Source organism: Haplochromis burtoni, unplaced genomic scaffold (genome assembly GCF_018398535.1).
Source record: "Haplochromis burtoni strain Fernald_Lab_line unplaced genomic scaffold, NCSU_Asbu1 Contig_26, whole genome shotgun sequence".
NCBI classification, from domain to species: domain Eukaryota; kingdom Metazoa; phylum Chordata; class Actinopteri; order Cichliformes; family Cichlidae; genus Haplochromis; species Haplochromis burtoni.
In genome coordinates, this window is record NW_024582387.1 from 2,362,445 (window position 1) to 2,380,026 (window position 17,582).

At 35.7% G+C, this 17,582-nt stretch overlaps 1 protein-coding gene across 6 annotated transcripts; it reads right to left on the reverse strand.

Moving 5' to 3' along the window:
• Positions 1 to 4,214: 4,214 nt before the first annotated feature.
• Positions 4,215 to 15,016, reverse strand: im:7151449 (complement decay-accelerating factor). Of its 6 annotated transcripts, XR_006054187.1 has the most exons (14): positions 14,818 to 15,016; positions 11,788 to 11,973; positions 11,598 to 11,697; positions 11,065 to 11,135; positions 10,657 to 10,836; positions 10,162 to 10,200; positions 9,901 to 10,032; positions 9,638 to 9,697; positions 9,104 to 9,142; positions 8,978 to 9,019; positions 8,833 to 8,884; positions 7,428 to 7,503; positions 5,501 to 7,227; positions 4,215 to 4,905 (listed from the first exon to the last, which is right to left on the reverse strand). XR_006054187.1 is itself a non-coding variant. In XM_014332280.2 (13 exons), exons 1-12 carry the CDS (start codon positions 14,891 to 14,893, stop codon positions 7,446 to 7,448), a joined length of 984 nt encoding a protein of 327 aa, XP_014187766.1. In that variant the 5' UTR covers positions 14,894 to 15,016; the 3' UTR covers positions 4,215 to 7,227; positions 7,428 to 7,445. The 6 variants fall into 6 exon arrangements, 5 of the variants coding, with proteins under 5 accessions (XP_014187766.1, XP_042074936.1, XP_005917969.1 ...); XM_014332280.2 differs by having other exon boundaries at positions 4,215 to 7,227; positions 9,901 to 9,981; XM_042219002.1 differs by lacking the exon at positions 7,428 to 7,503 and having other exon boundaries at positions 5,501 to 5,549.
• Between the last annotated feature and the right edge of the window lie 2,566 nt (positions 15,017 to 17,582).

Below are 17,582 nucleotides of genomic sequence, written 5' to 3' on the forward strand. Positions count from 1 at the left end.
CCCCCCTCTCCCCCTCTTACCAAGGCTGACCGTTTTCCTCTGGTGTTCAGAGTTTCCATCATGTCTAGCACCATTTGAAATCGGTTACAATGTGGAGGGACTATCAACAAAGATTTTGCTTCAGTTGCAGATGGAATTCCACTAGATGGCAGCATTGCTCTACAATCTCCAGAATTGTCCAGGCTTGCCAATAAAGAATTCTTGAAGCAGTATATTATTGTAGGGTCTTTGCCTTATGATATAAAGCCTGTTGAGGCAGCTGTTGTTGTGATTTGGTGTTATATTACTGAACTGAACTGACAGTGAAAGATTTTCTGAGTAACCCTGTTCATTCAGGAGACCAGGAAGAAACGTGCAGGGTGAAGCAAAACTTTTTTAAAGGATTAAAAAGGAAAAAAGACCCTTTGCCATGTTCCAGTCACTCAGCCATGTTATCTGCAAATTACAGACATGTCTTCTGAGTTTCTTCCAAGAACATAAAAAAGGGATTATATGCTTCAGTGGTTAACTGGTCCAGATGTTGTGGTATAGGGTTCATGTAGTTCTTTAAAATGTACATCTGTCCTTTAGTCATCGAAACTGTGTATTGCATTTAAATTATGCACATGACAGTTTTTCTAAACAGTTTTAGCCTGACACTAACACTATCAATATTATCTAATTATGTGTAATATATTTTGTTTTTAAACTTTTTGGATTAATTTAGTAGCAACACCATACTGTTTTTAGGGAGAGAGAAGCTCAGCATCAGCCGCTGAATCATTTTTTAATTATAGCCTACAGTTTATCCAGTATTCATGCAGGATTTGTTTTTCTTGTTTATGAGCTTTAAGCTAAATTATTGCATGTAATCATATAATATGTGCCTGACAGACTCTCACGCGCTTCATTTACCTGGACACTAGATGGGGAACAAGAACCAGTATTAGCCTAAAACATTAAGCCACTAAATGGCAACCTTTTCACCCTCTACACCTCACGTAGCTGACACATGCATTAAAACTGGGGTCTTTTTGAATAAATTACTGAAAATTCTTAATTAAAATTTCTGAGTGATTAACCTCACCTAAGAGGGTTCAGAAATGCATAATTTGAAAAGGTTAATAGTAGGTTGCCAGGAATCAATCTAACCACTACATAACGATTAATTTAAGTCTGTATTTACATCACAAATCAGACTAAATTGACCACTATATAGATATTTTTTTTCTCATTACCCACCTATTTACACTTAAAGAGTCATATTTCATACTATATTATGTGAAGTATCAAAACTGACATGATAAAAAAGTGCACAGGCTGCCAATGAGAGTTTTGCTTTGTTTCTTTCTGACAACAGCTACACTCCAATTGAATTTTGCTCTTTGTAAGTATGGGGACATACTGTCTTTAAGAATTATATCTAAAAGAGCTACAGAATGATTAATTATAGTCACTGACCAGTCAGGTAACACACTTATTACAGTTCAGTAAATGTTAGGCAGGATTTACTATTAGGTTCATGAATTACAGATCTGCCACCACCTCTAACATCCTTTGCTTATGTGGAACCACCAGCTGAAAGGTCTCCTTACTGCTTCCCAAATCCTCCTCTGACATTTTCTCTTAACCGAGAGTAACAGGGTTAGCCGCTAAGTGGTGTCATCTAACACAGCTTTTTATTGATTTCCCGCTGCTAGCCTTATCAAAAAAAGTGTGAAGTCTTGGTAAAATAAAATTGCATGAAAGAGGCTACTGAAAGCCTGTCATCCAATGGGGTAAATCTCAATTTGACCTTATTTTCATCTGTTGTGTCTGGAAAGAAGGAAACTGGGGAGATGAAGCCGTCATCAGAGTGAGTTTCTATATCAACAGCAAACAAAAACATACTTCACTTACTTTACTTCCACTATAAAGAAAAAGTGAGTCATAGGGAGTTTCTTAAACATGACGTCATCTGCCTCATCCATTTGTGACCAAGCCCTGTTCTGTGGTCTAGTAAGACTAGTATCACTGCTTGCTTAAAATGATATAATTTGCCCCTGACCTCAGCAGCTGCAGGAAGAAAACTAACAAATGACAGATTGGTCATGGCAGACACGATGTTTAGAAGCACTGCAGTCATTTTATTACCAAGACAACACTTATGGACTAAGAAGAGAATATCGTAACCTCTTAAAAATGAGGTTGTTGTCATTAACTTAAAAAAACAAAACAAAACTTGGCTTGTAAAGCTTTGATTAGTCTGGAATCACCACTTGTTTACAGCATCCAATGTTAACTAACATTAGCAAGCTTCAGATATCTGTCACCAAAGCTGTTTGACATTTTAGTTCTGTATTTATACTAATGTTAATGTTAGGGACTATTGCAAAAACAACTTGTAAGGCATTTCATCAAGCTGTTATCTGATGAGCGGGCTCACGCAGAGCACAAAGGCAGATGGAAACAAACAATTTCCTTTAGCCTTTACTCGCTAAAGTACAAGTCAAAATCCAAAAAAGAGGCAAATAAAGCAGAAACCTCGATGACAAAATCATATGCACCTGAAAAACTGGGAACAAAGCTAGGTGGAAAAAAGGAAAGGGAGGGGGGGGGGAAACAGTAAGTAAAATCAAAACAACAGACAAGAGAAAGGTTCAAAGTAAAACAGAAAGTGGTCAGAGGACAGCTGAGACAGAGATGGTAAAATGGTAAATGGCCTGTATTTATATAGCGCTTTTCTAGTCCCTAAGGACCCCAAAGCGCTTTACATATCCAGTCATCCACCCATTCACACACACATTCACACACTGGTGATGGTAAGCTACATTGTAGCCACAGCCACCCTGGGGCGCACTGACAGAGGCGAGGCTGCCGGACACTGGCGCCTCCGGGCCCTCTGACCACCACCAGTAGGCAACGGGTGAAGTGTCTTGCCCAAGGACACAACGACCGAGACTGTCCAAGCCGGGGCTCGAACCGGCAACCTTCCGATTACAAGGCGAACTCCCAACTCTTGAGCCACGATAACCCTAACAGTAAGAATGAGAAAAAATACAGTAGAAACAAATATGTAATATGGTCCAAAACAGAAAAAACAACACCTCAGGACGATGACAGCTTCTAAAGAAATTGTATTGACATTTGGCACACTAAAAGTCAGTGTGAAATGGTGGGCAAGCGTCCTCGCCTTCTGAAATCCACAAAGCTGAGCCAACTCTACTGTTAGAAAAAATATGGAGGGAGTTTAACCTAGACTCCCTCTATAACCTATAACCTATGCACAAAACTCTTGGGTTGCATTTAACTGTTTAGACTGAGCATTTAACGCTGAGAATGTCCACAGTTTGTAAAAAGTTGTAAAAAAGCCTTTAGAGAAAAAAATGCTTCTGATTAGAAGCAACACTACACAAAAACTATTAAGTCTCATTGTAAGTAATATAAGTACATCACAAGTGTTAATATAACTAACAGTAATGGTTTCCATATTGTTGAATGTGCTTGCAGTAAAAGCATGTAAACATTTACAGTGTGATACAGATGGTGGGGCATCCCTGTTTAACATCTGTTTTTTGTCTACTTCTCAGTCCTCAGTGGGAATCATATATCTCGTCTTCAGCTTAAAGATTTCCATCCGCCCCACTCATGAGAACAATTTTAAAGAGGGGTTTCCTCATTCTCCTTTCCACCACAAAACAGTTATGCCAAAGCCACTCTCTAATTTCCCACCATATTTTGTGTAGCCGTGGAAGTGCTTCAGACAACACACGTGAATCATAAACAAAAGTATGCATACCCTCTCTTCCTGTTTGGCTAGTGGTTTACTTCACAATTACACGTTTTTATCAGGCTGACGTTTTGCCTTTTCTTGTTTACCTCATGTGTAAAACTGCATCATTTCCACTGTTACAGTGCTCCCACCCCCACCCCAGCTTTACCATGTTGCTGGAAAATAACTACCCAGTGCCCCTCATCCGCAAAAACATTTCCTCCCCTTTGTGTTGTGACATAATCCAAAAATTAATTATGATCTTAAGAAGTTCATGTGATGGGAGCCAGCCTAAAGCCCACTTGTCCATTTGATTTAAAACTTGCTAAATAAATGTTTGATTTTTTTTTGACAATAACATAACAAGCTTATGAACTAAAATTATTAATGTCTGAATTTCTATTATATGAACAGAAAAATAAAGAAAACTATTAGGAAACCCACAAAGAGGATGAAGAGAGATAACAGGACCACATCTTTTTTCTTCACAAACAGGACAAAAGCTCATGGAAGTCTAATGGAAAATCAGGAGGAGCTAATGGAGTTACTTTTAAGTATAACCTTATGCATAGCACATGGAACTCAGAAAGCCAGGGTTTTATCACTTCCTTCCTTTATTTTTCTTTCCTGTAAATCTGCTCTTGCAGTTCTTTTTAAAGAGTTTCTGACAGTGACAGTTTTTTTAAGGTTTTATGACAGTGATGATACATAGTGAGCTGCTATGGGTGTGGCAGGTCAGTGGAAAAACAAAGTTAAAGAGTAGGCAGAATAAATGTTACACAATTTGGTGAGTGGAACACTTGGTCAGACACGAAAGACAACCAGCTTGTTTTCTGTTTTCACTTGTTTTTCCAACTTTCCATTCGTTTTTGTACTTCTGTATTTGTTATTTGATTGTTAAAGCTACAGAAGAGGATCGGTAAAGTTGGCTGGTCAATATATGAAAATTAGACAGAAAACTGTTTTTGTTAACTGCACAAATGAGTATTGTTGAAAATCACAAGACTGGTGGGAATTAAAGGATCAAGGCTGGTAATTAAAGGGTAAGCCACTTTGATGACAACTAGGTGACTAAGCCTTTTAAAAGACTGGCCAATATTGTGAGTTCCTCATGCGTCATCCCTCCCCAGACGCTGGATTTGTCATCATGTTGTTAGAGGGTTTGTTGTAATGTTCTGTTCAAAGGAGAAGCCCAATGAGATTCTTCACTCTTAATCATGATAGCAGCATGGCTTTAGGGGTGGCAGTATTGGTCTGAAATTGTTACAAAACTTTTGATGGATGGATGGATGATTAAATTGTGCAAAGGCTTTAGGTGCCAGGAAACAGAATTACTTCGACAATCCAAGGAATTTTCTTTTCATTTCATATCTGTGGTTTTGTCTCAGTTGGTGGATGGTTTGCAAAAACAAACATGTCTCTGTGTTTGTTTGTTTATTTGTCCCCCAACTCCTGCTAGGAGTTAAGCAACCACACTTGACACACATGCAAATCTGAGGCCCTTGAAGGTTCGTATCTATATCAAATCTTATATAGCATTACTGTGTTTCCTAACAACCATCTAGCAATGGACTAAATGGGTCTGTTTCTTTATGCACCTTATATAAGGATTGTCATTTTAATTTCATGACAGTAACATCTCTTTAAAAAACAGAGTACAAGTCCTATTAACTGCCTAGTAATGAGATAGAATGACAAATTTTTAGCATTTTTAGCATGTACATTTCTCCATGTAATATTCCAATCCTAACACCTATTTTGTTTCCTTACCTTCTTTTTTTTCCCTGAGTATATTAGTCACCACCCAAAGTCCAGCACCCTGACGATATATGAGCAACAGAAAGAGGACAAAGTTTATTGAGTGTAAGAGCCACAATTTAAGACAAATCATGGAGCATCTGTGAATACATCAATAAGACGGCCCCTTTAGATGGCTGCTCCAGAAATGCCTCGGGCTACTGAAGACAGACAGTGATGTGTGCTATGGGGGATTGCATTTATTTAATTTTTTTTTCCTGCAGAGGCATTTTCAGTTGTTTATTTGTCACATACTGCGACTGAATGTCTCAGTGACGTGATTTTTGTTTTGCTCAACAAACAATGGCTTCAAAGGAAGAAAAACTTTTATAGGACAAAAAATTGTTAGTTTTGTTTTTGTTACAATAAGAAAAACAGACTCCTCAGATGTATCCTTTTAATACAAAAAAGTCCAACGCAAAGTGGACATGCGACCAGTGAGAAAACCTTATAAATATAATAAATTTCATTTTTAAGGTGTCTTATGGTGGATTGTTGTTTTTGCCAAGATTGTCAAGGTTTCTGAGAAAAACAAAAACGACTTCCCTCTGATAATTAAATGTCTGTCAGCATAACTAAGACAAACAACTATGTTAATGAAGGCGTATCCTGCCGTGAGATAGAGCTGAAGTATTACACTGAATGAAATACATCACTTGAGCAGGATACAATGAAACAGTCATCATCACATTTTATTTTTGGGCTTGTGTCCGTATGGATCCACACCCTTGTCAGCATAATGGCTTTGTGCTAATCTGTTGACATGACAGTGAATGCATTCACTGATGCTCTCCTCCTAGGAGAGAAACTTTTACATTTTAAGGTGTGATGAAGACTTCATCATGTTCTTTAACCTGCATAATAGTAGCATGCACAACAAAAATTAGGTTATAAAATCTTTCTCTTATCTAGTAGATTATTTTCATTTTCACAACAGCTTCTCAATCTGTCCAATGAACCCATTCAGTTATGTTTTGTTTGTTTGTTTGTTTGTTTTTTATCAATTTTGCTCCTTGGTCTTGGAAATTCCTTTCATATTTAATAGAGCCAAATCTTGCCTGATCAAAGAGGAAAAAACTAAAGAACATAATGAGAAAAAAAAACTACACAGCCCTTTTCTCATGGGAGTGCAGTTTACTCTTTTTTTCCGCAGCTTAGATCTCAACAATAGACAATGATGAAAAGAAAGTCAGGAGGCAAAGAATGCAGCTGATTGTATCTTTAGAAGTCACCACTTCATTCTACTGACTGAATTAACCACACTGTATGCACTGCATCTCTTTCTAACCTCCTTTCTTCTGGACAAATGAAACCACACATTAACATATAACATGACATGTAAAGTTATGGTGGTAAAATTGATCAAAAGCTGCAAACAAAAAAATGTTTTTGCAAGAACAACAAGAAAACAACATTATTGTATTTACTCTGTTTTATAACATAAATAGCATATAAGCAGCAATAATAAAGTACAATAAAATATTTACAAATTAGGTTTAAAATAATGCAAAAATCAAATATAATATTACAAAAGGCAATCCAAGTTTGATACTTTAACTATGTAAGCTCAGCACGGTGGATTATCTGCCAAATGAACTGCAGCAACAATGAAAGTAAGTTGTCTTTCCCCGTCAACTCAGAGAGGCACAGTTTGATGGTACATCCTTGGGCCTTTTCATAAAGGTGAAATTCCATGTGAACTAGTGTAAAAAAAACAGCAAAAAAACAAAACATTAAGTTGACCTTCATTCACAAAGTAATGCAAAAAAGGGAAATGATGCATCATTCTTTTTTAGGCTTCAATACAACACTAGCAATACTAATATTAACAACCTAAACTTACAGACAGAAAAATGGTTAAATATGTCTCTGGTGTATTTTGATGGTTTTATACAGATACCTGGGTGAGGCAGGCAATCTAAAGATTTTGGAAGTGTAATAACCCCGGCTTCTGGTCTTCTCTGGTGTCATATGAGCTATGGTGCCATTAAATAAGGAATTTGCATCAGAATTATGGAGTTATATTACTTTTATGTTAAAAAATTTATTAGTTTTATTGCATTCTTAATTGGCAATAAAAAGTGTTAGGTGTTAGTCAATTCAACATTGAGAAATTAATTACTTAACAAAATGACTCTGTCATTGAATGTATATATGAGATCAATGTAGCCTTAATGTCTGAACAGTTTAATGACTGAGCACTTTAAACCTAGATTCTTTCTAATGGCTAGTAGAGGAAGACTCTTGTCACCACAAAAGAAAACTCAGTTGTAAATAGAAAAGCTACCCTTTGGATCCCTTCATCTGTGACTTCAGTAAACACTTTCCTGATGAGTTTTTGGTCTTAATCACTTGTTTGTCAGGTAGGTTTTTTGTAACCTTACCATATAAAACACTTTGAGGTGACTGTAAGATTTATACAGGCGATCCTAGTCGTCTTGGTTTGGACAACCATTCAATAAACACAGTTGTTGTCAATCAAACAAATTCCCCAAAACAATAAACATGAATCAAACCTCTTTATTGCAAAAAAATGTGAACAATATTTATTGCTTTGTATGTCTATATAAGTATTCTACGTAAAAACAATCTCATCTGTTTTCCTGTCATAGGCCAGTTGTGCCAGGGGAGATAACATTGCTTTATGTTAATGCGATGTGATTTTGATATATTTTGATTGACAATGAGCCATATGACCCATATGAGCCATATCATATGCTGTGTCATCAGTTTATTAGTTATATCTGCTCTATGTTCATCATGTCAGATTTCAAAAAAAGACAGGTGAAGGTAAAAATGCTCAGGTTGTTGTGGTACTTCACAAACTAATGGAGATGTAAAGGCAGCTAGGTCCATCTTTTATATGCATTCTGTGGGCATAAGCAGCAAAATATCTATCCATCCATTTGCTAAATTTATTATAACAAATGTTCTGATTCCTTATGGCTGTGACATACAAATCAGCAAAAAAACAAACAAAGAGATTTTGTTTTTTTGCTGATTTGTAGTTCACAGCTGTTTTTGTTAAAGGATTTCCTCCTGACTTCCCTCATTCCTCAGCAGTCCGGAAACACACACACGCACATCTGAATTTCAAAGACTAAAATGTAGTGGATAGATTTAAACTGCTGCAGCATATTGACGATATATTACTGTACAAGTCCATATAGGTTCTGAAAATACAGCTCTAAATATTCAAAGGTCAAAAGAGCAGAGCACGCAAAGAGAAGTAGCAGAGGCATATAGAGTAAAATCAAATGTAAGCCATGCATGATGAAGTTAAGAGTAAAAAAAATGGAACTTACCCTTTTCTTCTCATGTTAAACTTGTGCAACAGGAAAAAACCTATAATTACACCTGCAAAAAATAATTAAAGAAATTTTTTGTTTTTGTTCTCATTTCCACAACAAAATGCACTATATAAATTCCAAAAGAAACAATATACATTACCTAACAAAACCACAGCACCAATGACGACAGCAGCCACTGTTCCTGGAAAAAGACAAGCAAGGTTAAACGCACATGGAAAAAAATACAATAAATGTTTCTTATTAAAACTGGGGTTAAAAAACTCACCACTATCCGTGGCAGTATTTACATTCCCATCATGCATGCCTACAAAAAAAATATATAAAAAACAAACAAACAACCACAGTTTTAGTATTCAGTTTAAACTGTTAGGGCAACAAGGATACATATAGACAGATAGACAGACAGACAGATAGATAGATTTCACAATTTTCACATTTCATAATTTAGTGTTCTCAGGCAGAGAGCACACGCACAAAAATGTTAAACTATGCAAGTTAAAGTCTAACTAAGTAAATTTAGTATTAAAAAATTAATGTGTTATATACACATGAATAATCTATGACCGACCTATCTCATGGCTTTATATTAGCTGTCAACTCATGAGACATTATAATCAGTTACAAAGTATCAAAATTGATGTTGTTCAAAGTCTTCGAGAACCTTTATATTCTTTCCACAAAGTAATGACATTCAGTGGTGTACAATATGCAATTTGGTAGTCAATGTAACGTAAAAACAGGCCAAAATATTAAAAAAGAAGGTTCAAATGCTTGAGTGCTTTATAAGACATCTCTCTACCTTGAAAGGATGATGATGTAGTTGACAGAATACCGGCAGAAGTAGCTTTTCCTCTGAAAACTTTTGAACAGCACAAATAGAATAATTCTCCCCAAGTTTCAACAAAGCTTCAAGAAATGTTTAAGTTTTCACTTTAAATTTTTAAGTATCAACAGGATAACAGTAAGTCTATATGAAAAGTCGTTTCTGAGATGCATGCAACATGCATATAATAAATTCATGCTCCTGTGATTAAACAGTATCAATTCAGAGTTTTTCTGTACCTTTTGGTAAAGTTGAGAGATTTGGTATTGAACTGGTTGTGACAGTTTGAGTTCTGTGAACTGTGGGTGCAGCAGAGGAATCTGAAAACGTGGATACTTTTGCGTCAGTTGTTGTCAAATCCGTTATGGCAACTAGCATGAGGAAGAGAAAAACTGCTTTTTAATGGAAGAGGTAAAACCACATAATTCATAATTATTCTCTATATTTCAATTTATATAATTCTGTAAAACCACTGTTATCCATTATTTCTCTTTATATACCTTGTGGTCGAGAAGTAGTAGCTGGCGCTCTTGTCACTTCTGTCAAATAGGAATAAAAACAGAAAACACTTTCCTTCATATCATGTCAAAGGAAAAACTAAAATGAAAAAGCACAGCAGCAGCAGCTGTTGCTCCTTGACATAGCTTCCCTGCCCCCAACAACTCTTGTGGGGAAAATTTACGCTTTAGTTAATACAATGTTAGATTATTATTAGAATTAGTGTGCCAGTTAGTAGGTAAACTACATGGATGGAGAACATTTATAAAAGGTAAATATTAAAAGCTGAAGATAATGGCAAATCGATACATTAAATATGGCATGGTTTGGAAGTGGTCAGCATAAAGAACATTCATAAAAACGACATTGAAAAATACAAAAACATCTGTATGATCCTAAAATAATGTAATATTCTCAAAACATTATGATCACCTCGACCTGCTTTGCATCATAACATTAAAAGTAACAAGTAAAACACACTGATGCATCAGCCTTACCATTGCATACAGGTTGATCAGGACTGTATTCACCAGTTTCATCGCATACAACAGTATCACTCCCTATGAGGGTGTATCCTTCATGACAGGTGTAACGTATGGTATTGCTGTATTCTGGATCATCTCCAGAATCCCATGAAGTATTGCCATTGGGTATTGCAGGTTTGTCACATGTTACAACTGAGAAACAGAAAAACCTCTTTACTCCAAAAAAAAAAATCACAAAATGATCACAAAGTAACACATTTTACTCCTTATATATAGTGGCATTAATAACTGACATTGAGGGAAAAAAGTAACATAACAGAGGACTGGAGGAATGTTTCTGAATAAATGCTTGTCTTAGAAACATTAAGTAAGAGTTTTGACCAGTTCTATGACTGATAGCTAACAAATGAAGATATTTACTTTCGCAATAAGCTCTGCCACTCCACCCTTGATCATAGCACTCTTTGTAGCTCGACCCGCTAATTTGGTAACTGTTAAAAGACAGAGTGAAAACAAAGCTGCTTTGTTAATTTAAGGAAATGTTCATCCTTAACAGTCATAAAATTGCAATGCACTGAAAAAACATTTTTACAACTGAATCAATCACCGTTGTTAGAAGGAGAGCCAAGTTTCTAGCCAGTGAAACCACAAAGTAACATCTTATGACAACCAATCTATTTGTCTTTCATATGTATTTTGTTTTCTTTAGAAATATTTTCCATTAGCCAATGCATTCCATTGCACAGACATCAGTCATTTATCAGTACTTTATGCCAGACAACATTTAGCACTACAGCATGAAGAAATGCAATGTTTGGAAATGAACATTAATATTTTAGTTATTTTTGTATGTCACTACTTCATGATTTTCATTTTTCTTTTTGGATTTTCTTATATTCTAACACAATGCTCAACCAGATAAGTATGAGAAGGTGAAACAGGTTTATACTTGCCCTTTTTCACAAGTTACTTTTACTAGAGCACCAAACAGAGTACCCTCACTTGTATCAAACTTCATATGTGGCTTTGGTGGAGGTTGACCACAGTCTTTCTCTGTAGCATAAAAAACAAACAACAGATATCACTACAGGTGTTTCAGGCTGTACATTAACTCACAAAATAACAGTAGTAGACAAGACTTACTCTTGCAGATGAGCTCTGACTCAGTCCATTGATCATTAATGCAAGTTATAAATTCAGAGCCGCTTTCTTTAATATATCCACTAGAACACTCTAACGTGACCATGATATTCTCTGGGAAAACATTCTTTAGAAGTGATTCATTGGTTAGGACAGTATTGTTCCCTCCCTCAGGTTTAGGACAGTCACCTGGAAGTAAAATTAAAAAAATGGTTTAAAATCAGTAGTCATGACAGTTAAACACTAAACATGAAAATTTGATTAAAATGATTAAAAATGTAAATACAAATTCAGCCAATATCATACATAACTTATAGGCTTTAGTGGAAGACATGAATGAAAATAATCTGCCGATCCTAATTCCTCATCAGAAATCGCTTTTTTAGTAAGGCAACTTTTATAAATAACCTAATGGAGAGGGATAATATAACTTCCTTCGGTGAAGTTTGTGTTAACATCCTTATTTTCAGTTAGTCACATTTTGTTATTTGTATAAAAACACTGAAAATATAGGTTCCTATCATCATAATACAGAAAAAATCTATACCCTTAGTGATGAGATGCACTTAATTCTTAATACTAAGTTTTCCAATGAATATTTAAGAAAAAAAGAGATATGGACCATTACGGCAAGGCTGGGATGGTCAGTTTGGTAAAGTAAATCCGTTGGGTATCTTTCTTTGCCTTTAGACAACAATTCTGATGGCAAAAGAGCCAAACGGGACAGGCCAAAAAAAAAAAAAAAAAAAAAAAAAAGAAAAAAAGAGATAATGTTGCCCCACAAAAATGTGTTTTCCTGCATGCTTTCTTTCTTGCACACACAGGAAGAGATTCCCCATATTTCCTAATATTTCCCAACACAGACACACAAAGGGGGAGAGTGTAAAGCCTAAAGCCAGGTGCTTGTTTACAAAAGTCTTTGGTCTTTGAAATGCAAATGCAGGTGTACAATGTATTTGATCATTCTATATCTATAACAGACAAAAGGTTAGACTGATATAAGTAAGCTTACATTCACAACGTTTTGGAGCAGGTCTATTTTTTAAATTGAGAGAACCCCAAGAGGAAATGAAATTGATGTTAGAGTATGCAGCCAAGAACTAAAGCCTTATTCATTCATTCAGTGAAAACCTGCTTTGTTTTTTTTTTGGCATGCACAGATTGTAGAGATTGATTTTGGAATGTCTGAATGACGAACGGAAAATAGAAACAGGAAAAGTTGCTACCAACATATCTACATAGATACAATTTGATTTTAAAAACAAATCTAATTAACCCTGGGCTTTTTGTACTACAAAGGCGGTTTACTTCTTACTAAAGTATATCTTACCGCAATATGACTTATCCTCCAAACCTAACCTACCGCAGAGCGGGTTAGATTAGCGATCAGTAGATATGAAATCTGAGCCTACTGACTAATCAGTCATGACTTTTCCAGAGAAGATCCTCAGATTATCTCTGGAAAAAAGACTAATTTATTTTGTGTGTTTTGTAAAAAATATGAAAACAAGGCCACCTACATTACATCACATTTGTATGTACACTAAACCACATTGAAATTCTACTTTTAGATTTATTCTTTACTACCTCTCTCACGAGGCTGTAACAAACAACAAGAACTAAAACTTCCTTCTAAATATTAATTTAATCAAAAATTCATTATAATCCATGAGATTCTCCTGTGTCTTGATACAGGAGCTATATAGCTGATAAAGCTGTAATATTGATAAGTGTGTTAACGTATACAGTTAGAATTTTGGGTCACTTTCTTTTCTGGCTTCAAAAAGCCTAAACATATGTGGTTGGTGCATAGTAATGAAATTTATATCACAGGGACCTTTTTGTTTGAAGAAATGTTGACTAATCTTGGCATTTGTAAATGGATACTTGCTGTTATATTATAAAGGGAATACTTAACCAAAATGACAAGAAAAAAATGGTTCACTGTAGGTTCATTGTGCTGTGATGGTTGTATGTAGGTTTGTAATGTATGTGTGCTCGCAGAGGTCATTAGTTCATTGGAATAAAGCCACCCCCACACATGGCTCAATGTATGGTGCCTCAGTGTGTGCGTGCTTATATGTATCAACATGTGTAAGTATTTATGGCTATGGCTTTGTACTGGTATCTGGTCATGGAACTACACTCCATTCCCAGATCTAACTTGGGAATGTCTGGTTATTTAACACGTGATCACAGGGATCTCTGTTGCTACTGATGTTGTTTTTTTCTACAAAATAAGAAAACAAGTAACCACTTGTGACTAATTAAAAATACCAAGATTGATTTCAATTATATGTGCTTCAACTTAGTGTAAATCAGATATTTAGCAGGTGAAATAAACGTTAAACTTACTTTTGAGGGTATTAAGACGTCAAATATGTTGTTTGAACAACAAATTGTGGCTATTTTTTTTCTCTCTCAACAGACTAGGTAGTATGTTATCATATTATAATGCTGAACCAGGCATTCACCTGTCCCTCTTGGTAATGTAAGTGTTAATAAGTAACCATGGATTTCTTATTTCAGTAGGTCTTCCCACTGGAAATGTTAAGAGGTCATTAATAAATCTAAATCTAAAGTTGTGGATAAGTAAACCCAGGTAAACTGAACTAAACAAACAACTACTAAAAAATATAAGAAAAACTTTCTACTTTTTGGTTGTCTTAGCTTAACTGACATCTTCGCTCAAAATATTATTTCTCACTTTCTAAATTTGTTTACTTCAAAATAATCGCAGGAGTGCGCTGTATGGTAGAATAGTAGGTATTTCTCATCATGACAAGTTATTTCAAATATTCGTGTCAGCTAGTGGTATTCAATGTGAAATGTATAAAACTGTATAACTGTAAATATCTCAACAGCTGCTGATCATTTCAGAGATATTCATAGAAGTTGGCGACTTTTCTTTTCCTATTGCTCAGACAGTAAAAAAATGTAGCATGGCTCTCTTAGTTAAGAGTTCTCCTGTGACTTGGTTGATAATTATTATCTCATTAAGCAGACTCCCCCGAGAATGGTGTTACTACTGACCTGCTGCGTTTACGACCAAGAGGTACATTAATAGCAGGGACTTGAGTCTTCGCTGTGTGTCCAATAGAGTTTCCATGTCGCAGAAGGACAAAAAAGATCCTGGTCCAACTCTGGAAAATCCTTACGTTAACCGCAACTTGTTCAGAGAGGCAAGAGAGAGACCTGAACCGCTCCTCAGACTGTCAACTCTTTACTCTCTGCTGTCTGCGAACGCGTCATGCTGATTGTATTGCACGTGTAACCGGAAGTGAAGTAATTTCCTCCAAAATAAAAGCCTAGAAGAAAGAAGAACCCTCTCCAGAAGAACCCTGCCGACTGAATTAGGAAACTAGCCCTTTTAAGGTAAGTACATGTTTGTGATTTTCTTTAAACTATAATATTGATGTATGAATTTGTAGCTTTCTGAATGATAACCTGCGCATACAACTTCACATTTCACACTCTGTAAACAACTCAGGTAACGTGCAAATTCTTACTGTTCAGTTTTACATGTTTAAATGTTTAGATATGACATATAATTACAACTGATTGTACACTTCATAGTCTTTAAACAACTCACGTTTAGGCCTAATGTACAATCTTTATGTCCAGTCTTATTGTTTAAATCCTTCAAAGACACACACATGTTTTTATACATGCATGTGCATATATTGGGTATGGGTATGTGTGTATGTATATGTAGACATAATTATATGCGTATGAAATATGGATTTAATATAACGTAAAAATGGTTTCGTTTATTTTGAAATGCTTTGGAAGTATTAAAGGAAGTTCTGCTAAATTTATACGCTATATATACATGTGAGAGGTTTTTTGCAACTGGCAGCAACCCGAACTGCCTAGTCAACTGCCCAATCTGTTCCTGCAAATAGAGTAGGAGCGGTGATATCTCCGAACAGTACAAAGAGGGGAAAAGGTGAAACATGACTGTCTTGGAAAAGAAATCGGCCACCCCCTCTCTGTATCTTTAAAACCTCTTTTTTGTTTCACGGGTCATCAAAAGGTGAAAACAGTTATTTCTAATAAATCTATATAACGGAATACGTGGTAGACATTATATACTATAACAAAAAATCCACTTTTGGGTGCGAACTTTAACTAAACAAAAATGTGAAAATAGGAAAGGCATGGCTGAAGTTGTGAAATCGAGGATTCCCTGGGTTTTCGTAGCACTTTATACAGTCAAAGTCTGAGTCACTTTAAATGCTTTGGATTTTTACCATGGATACGGGCTTTGTTCAACAAGGGGACTGCGCCTCATTGCCTCATAATCTTGTCTAAATTCCAAGCTCACCACCAAAACCGCTGACAGGGGCTGCCTCTTTTTCCACCCAAGAGTTGCCAGAGAAACCATCTAGTATCACTTAGAAACAGGACAACAAAGCGCAAGTGGCCCGTATCTGTACAGTAAAAGACTGGGGTGTTTTTAAGAAGTGCGAAAACACCAGCATATGGGATCCACTTTTTTAGTGAGGCAGCCTGCATCACTCTAAAAAGTAAACTAATGAAAGAAATTAGAGCCCCAACCCATTTGTGAGTGCAGTGATGTAAAAATCAATCAAATGTAAACTATAAAAAGTATGCGGTGCACCTTATTCCCTTTTAAGGAATATTCAAAAAGTAGCATTAGTGGGTAACTGCTTTTTGTGAGACAAGCAACGTCTTGTGCTCAGGTCTCTTTTGCTATTCTTATCTCTCAGAACACCATGTTCAAGTGACTGATTAAGACACCTCCCTTCTCAGCAGCCCCCATCTGCTTCTCATCAAGTCGGATAATGTGGAGAAGAGGGTGCCAATTTTACAGCACACTGCTGAATAATTCACCTGCTTTTCTAATGATGAGACATACCAATAAGGTGACGTGAACAGTGGCATTATCATACAGTTTAACTCCACCTTCTTTTGAAGCATCGTCTTATCTATGCCATGGCAGGTCTGTGCATGCAAGGTTCTCATTTGGAAATGCCTTTCCCCTCAGTATCACATTTTTTTTAATCAATCTACAGGATTAAAATGTTCATCTCATTCATGCTACCACAACATCCATTTTTCTGTTACTGTCATTAATGGTGACAAGAAATAATGAATCTTCATTCAGAAAAAACCCCAACAACTGATGACTGGCGGGAAAAAAGTTTTAAGGAACTAATGTCCTTCAGTGACATCTAGTGCTAAAAAGATAAACTGCAATTTAAGAAATGTGGTCGCTGTGATCCATCAAAATGTATAGTCTCAACAAGCTTAATGTCACTTTTATTAAGAGTAACTAATTAAATTATTAAGTGACAAAATAAAGTGTGTGTTGTTTATTTTTCCATTATAGGACTTGGAGGTTGTTGCTGTAACATGCAGTAAAATACAATAAAGACTTCTTTTATTAGATTTTTTTCATCTATTTTGTGTCTGTAACATTTATGTTATGCTATATTGGAACCACTGTAACAACTTTTTTCAATAAATAAATAAAATAAAAATAATAATATTGATACTGATAATAAGAAAGTAATAACATATATTACCAGTAGTTACTTCATCCCTTATTGCTTGATGTTGTCAGTGACTTTGTAGTTTTCGTACACCTCCTCACATCCTCTATGGAGGCTTACTTTTATAAAAGTGCCTATAAGAGTGTCTTCATGTATACTGGAATATGAGAGGTTGTATATTGGACTTTCATAGAGAGACTAAAACATCTGCAGATTTTAAAATGATCGTATGATCATACACCCTATATAAACGCTGAGTGTAGTTTCTGATTCCAAAGA